A 4863-nucleotide genomic window follows, 5' to 3' on the forward strand; every position below is an offset into this window, starting at 1 on the left:
ACTCAAAGTGGGTTCCTCGTCATCAAATTCGAAAATAGATATCTATGTTGAAATGTTTGATTTTTGTCTCATATAAGGCATATAAATACCTGTACATGCTATTTTATATAAACTTGGAAAAGCATGCTTCAAGCATTGTGTAATGTATAAATCGTCTTTGATTGAAGTTTTGTCACAAATATTTTCAGCTCTGCTAGTTAGGCACTACATAAGTCTGTGTTTTATGTACGTTTGTGACATGAATTGGTTGCCGATGACCAGGAGTGGTAGTGTTTTGTTGTTTGAATTTCGTGGCCTGTAGAGTTTAGATGTTTTCAGAGAGACTGTTGGTGTTTCTGTCCATCTAACCAGATCACAAGTGTGTCATCAACAAGTTATCCGAGTATTCTGTATTCGAAGTGTTCCAGGTAGTTGCCAGGACTGGAGAAAGTCCACTTCTGTTATTCTGCAGTGCACACTTCAACTGAAAACGGGAGTAGAAAGTCTTCCGAGAAGCCATAAATCTTACCCCTAAATATTTGCTTCCTTGCATTACAAATTGTACTTGCTGTCCTACCAATTATTTGTTTTGATTTAAGCAAGGTCAAAGAAGCTTCACTAGTAATTGGTTTTTGTTTAGAGCCAAACATGACAGGCTGTAATTATAAATTCCTGACTTAGGGTGTGTTGCTTTTCTTCCAGTTATCTCCATTGATGGCTCTATACGATGACCAATAACATTATTATGAAATATTAACAACCTCTTACATAAATGTGATGACAAGCAAGAGCATAAATTTATATCTTGTACGTGCAATAAATTATAAAAAAGGGGAGTTCCTTGTGTTTTAACATTAAACTAATTAGGATAATACGAGTACTCTTAAAATCAGTTTGGATGAGAACTTTGTAAAGTTCATAACAATATTCTAATTATCTTTTGTTTTCATATATTTTAAAATCAGGTAAATTAATGCTAATACTTATAAAAAAAAACAGAAAATCAGTGGATTTCAATAATTATATATTTCATACTTCTGCAGTCATAGTTTAGCATTTAAAATTTCAATTAGTTATGGATAAAACCTTTTTCTTAACAGAGATTTTCCTAAGGATTTTTTTTTTTCAACTGCATAATCATATTTTAACTTTTTTTTAATACGTGACGCATTATTGCACCTCATATATACAGGCCTAGTAACAAATGATCCAAGAAATAAAGAATATTCAACTAATACATTTATTTATCAACTCTGGAATGGAATTTTATAATCTTAAAATATGTTTTTCTTTAAACTTATCCACTCGAACTTACTTATGTAGGTGAATTTCCAGCTGCACAAATATTTTTACAGGTGCACGATCTGTGATATTCGCTTGCTCTAAAAACTTCATTACAACAGACTCGTGTAGCAAGTGTTAAGCCTAATGACATGTTTTCATAGTCTTAACTTATTACGGAAGCTAACAAAACATTTAAAATAATTAAACATACAAATATCCTGTAATTACATGCTCAAACAATAGGGAGAAATATCGTGCTATCAACCATATCCTTATTACTTAAACATTTTCTAACCCTACTTTGTGAAACAAACATTTCTGGACTCTGTTTGAACATAATTCCGCTATACGTACGGTGAATGTGTAAGTATAAATTAAAAAAAATGACTTATTTTTAAACTTATATTTTGGTTATAACGTAGTGAGAAATGACTGTAATATATCTTGTTTGTATCGATTACTTCATACATTTTTAAAGCATTTATTTAACTCTACCGAATTTACAATTCCAAAACGAGTTGGCGACGAGTTGTCTTTAACTTTAAAAAATGTATTACGATAATCGCCTGATAAATATAATTATAATGCAAAGTTATATATTATATTTAAAAAAGTGTATAAAAATATAAAAGTACTTTATTTAATTGATTCCTGTTTCCCTAAATACAAGGGGTTATACTAATCTGTCGTGGTATGTTATTTGATTGATTGCCTACTTATATTTTATTGGGTAAACGTATTCTGTTAAAAAACTACTTCACATAAGAATATACTTTCCAAATTTTAATGCAGGTGTTTGGTCCACCAAGAAGTTTTCCTGTTTTGTTATACTCGTATACTACAATTGAAAAAAGCTTACATTCTTAAGGAATTAAAAGCTAGCATCATATATTCTCATCCAAAAGCGCAAACACGGTAAATGGTGCATTTTACTGAACTATCTGCTGTGTTTTAACTTAAGTTAAAAGGAATTGAAATTTTCAAAAAAAGCACCATATAGGTGCGTAGGCTAAACGGCTATTTTAGAGATGCCTAGAGTTCAGAAAAAAAGCTGATCTTAATGTCTAACACCAGAAAGAGAACAGCTGCTCCTGCCGGTACTTAGTTTTTGTCTGGCTATTTGAACTGAATAATGGGACTGACTGTCACATTTATAACGCGTTCACTACTGAAACTGCGGACGTTCAGTGTTATCACGTCTCGAATCTTGAACCCTTCGATAGGCAGCCTGACGCATTAAGTAAAGGTAATGCAAGAACAAATCATATGTATTTTAAATATCAATTCTCAAAATCATGAGGATTCTTGCATAAAGTATTTTACGAAATTATAGCCAACTCTTTGGTATTGATAAACATCTATAATTTTCATCACGCAATATAATCATATTGTAGAAGTTTTATTCCTTTGGAAGTGGAGCAAACAAAATTTTCCAAGAAAACGTTTTTAATCGTTTTATTTCTTCGTAAAACATTTAAGAGATAGTTTAAGCCAAACATAACAACTCCATCTGAAATGTACCCCCAGTTGGCCTCTCCTTTGATATCTTACTTGTTCGTTAAGGCGGAGTCAATATTTTAAACCCATTAGCAACTTTTCCTTTGATTGGATAACGAAAAGTATTTTCTGAAAAATTAAACTGCTTTGAAATGTATGCACCAATCTCAGCATCGTGTTAATCTTAATATATAATTTACAAAATTCAAGATATGCCAAAAAAATCAAGTTATTAATAACTGTATGGGGGGGAAGGCCTAATATGATCCTTTTCTGTTTGTTTTTTTACTTGCTGGTTATATTTGATGGCGCTAGTCGTAACGGTCCATCACTTTTCAAGGTAAGTGTCTCCCAAAAATATGTGATAGCTGAAAGAACAATAATAACATCTGGTGTAGGAAGGGTACATTTCTACGCAATTACGTCTAATGCAATGAACTGTGATACATACGACGAACAAAATTACGCATTACGTTATATATGAATTACTTACATCCCATTAGAGGAACATCGAATAATAATGGCTGACAAGGACTTAATTATACCGCACTATAAAAAAAATCATCGAGTTTCAAAATCACAAAATTTACAGATTACTTCACTTTCTTTTTAAACTGTCAAGCAAGGAATTATGGGAAATTTACAACACGTTGGTATATGCTTCGTGATGGCAAGTGTGTCACCCTCCTACTACGCTTTTACTCCACTGGTTCTATTATAGTGGACAGTGGAAGCGTGGATGGCATATACATCAACCAGGAGATTGTTTCTCTTTAGGTTCTTGGCCCAGTTTTCATTTTTTTTCTTGGTCCATGTAAATGCACCGAAAACGTTGTCCCTTATCCAGGTTGTCCACAAACAACACTTAACGATGTTATTTTTAATCCTCGAACAGGAATGATTTTGAAATTTACTTTTTCTTTTATTTATTTTTAACGCAAAGTTTAATTATCTGAAGAACGTTATTCCAATGTTTCAGTGAAACCATGATTAGGTACATTTCTGGAAAATCTAGGACAGATTTTTGTGAATCCTTGGTAAGGTACAATATTGGAAGATAAGAGAGATATTAGATACTAGGCACAAAAGTCACGTGTTCCTTAAGAACCATTTCTGGTTTCTTGGTAAGGTACGATTCAAGAAACAAATCATATTTACTGTAAAAATTGTCTTATAATATTTCCATTTACGAGGAGGGATTCTGGGGGTGTGTGTCTGCAATCATGACGAGTTTACCTTCTTTAACCCGTAAAAACAGCAAATACACGTTCCTTTGTAATTAAATAATCGGCGTTACAGCAATCTGCTTGAATGTAGCCATAATAACAGTCGTAACTATGGTAACCAGATGAATTATGAGGTATTTTGGGGACGAAGCGGGGGCTACGTGAACATAGAATTGCTACGTTTACGACCAGTAGACGTGTACATGTGACAGCAATGGGTATACAGGGACTGCCTAGTGATGCTGGCCAAAACAACTCCCATTGAAAATTCTACAACTCTGAAAAAAAGAGAAGAGAAAAAAAAGCGTCATGGAATTGGAAATTTAAAACTAAACAAGCTGTGAAAACTTGAAGTTAACTTAAGTTTTTGCTGTAAAGGCATGAATAAAATTATCCGAAGACGTCAGGTGGGATAAAAATGCTCCCCCTTTCCTTCCTACGAGTAGCAATTGATAAAAAACTGACCAGTGATAAAAAGTAGTACTATTTTATTTAAATTAACGTACACACAAACAAAATTATGAACAATAACAAACCTGATAGCTAACTATCTAAGCGTTTCTCAAACTATGGTCCGGGAGTCATGTCCGAAATTTAATCAAAATATTTCTAAAAAAAAAAAAAAGATTCCGTGTACATGAAAAGCTGTATTCCAAAATCAAATGTCTTAATTTTATGGAAAATATTTTTTATTCCCAAAATCTTTTTTTTTTTTTTTTAAAAAAAAACGATAGGTTTGGGGGTTCGCGAAAAAGTTTTAAATTAAAAGGGGTCCTCCGGTTATTAAAGTTTGAGGACCACTGAACTAGAACATTTAAGACATTTTAACTGGCGATAAAAAACAATATATTTAATTAAATCATTACGTATTTCAAAT

General features: G+C 32.4%; 1 protein-coding gene across 1 annotated transcript in view; it reads right to left on the bottom strand.

The window, feature by feature from the left end:
• Positions 1–1211: 1211 nt before the first annotated feature.
• The window catches only part of LOC106463063, a 63892-nt gene continuing 60240 nt past the window's right edge, over positions 1212–4863 (bottom strand). The window contains exon 8 of the mRNA XM_022390472.1: positions 1212–4264. Within this exon, the coding sequence (XP_022246180.1) occupies positions 4144–4264 (121 nt within the window). The 3' untranslated portion in view covers positions 1212–4143. The remainder of the gene's footprint in view (positions 4265–4863) is intronic.

The sequence above is a fragment of the Limulus polyphemus genome, unplaced genomic scaffold (assembly GCF_000517525.1).
Source record: "Limulus polyphemus unplaced genomic scaffold, Limulus_polyphemus-2.1.2 Scaffold1315, whole genome shotgun sequence".
Taxonomy (NCBI): Eukaryota; Metazoa; Arthropoda; class Merostomata; order Xiphosura; family Limulidae; genus Limulus; species Limulus polyphemus.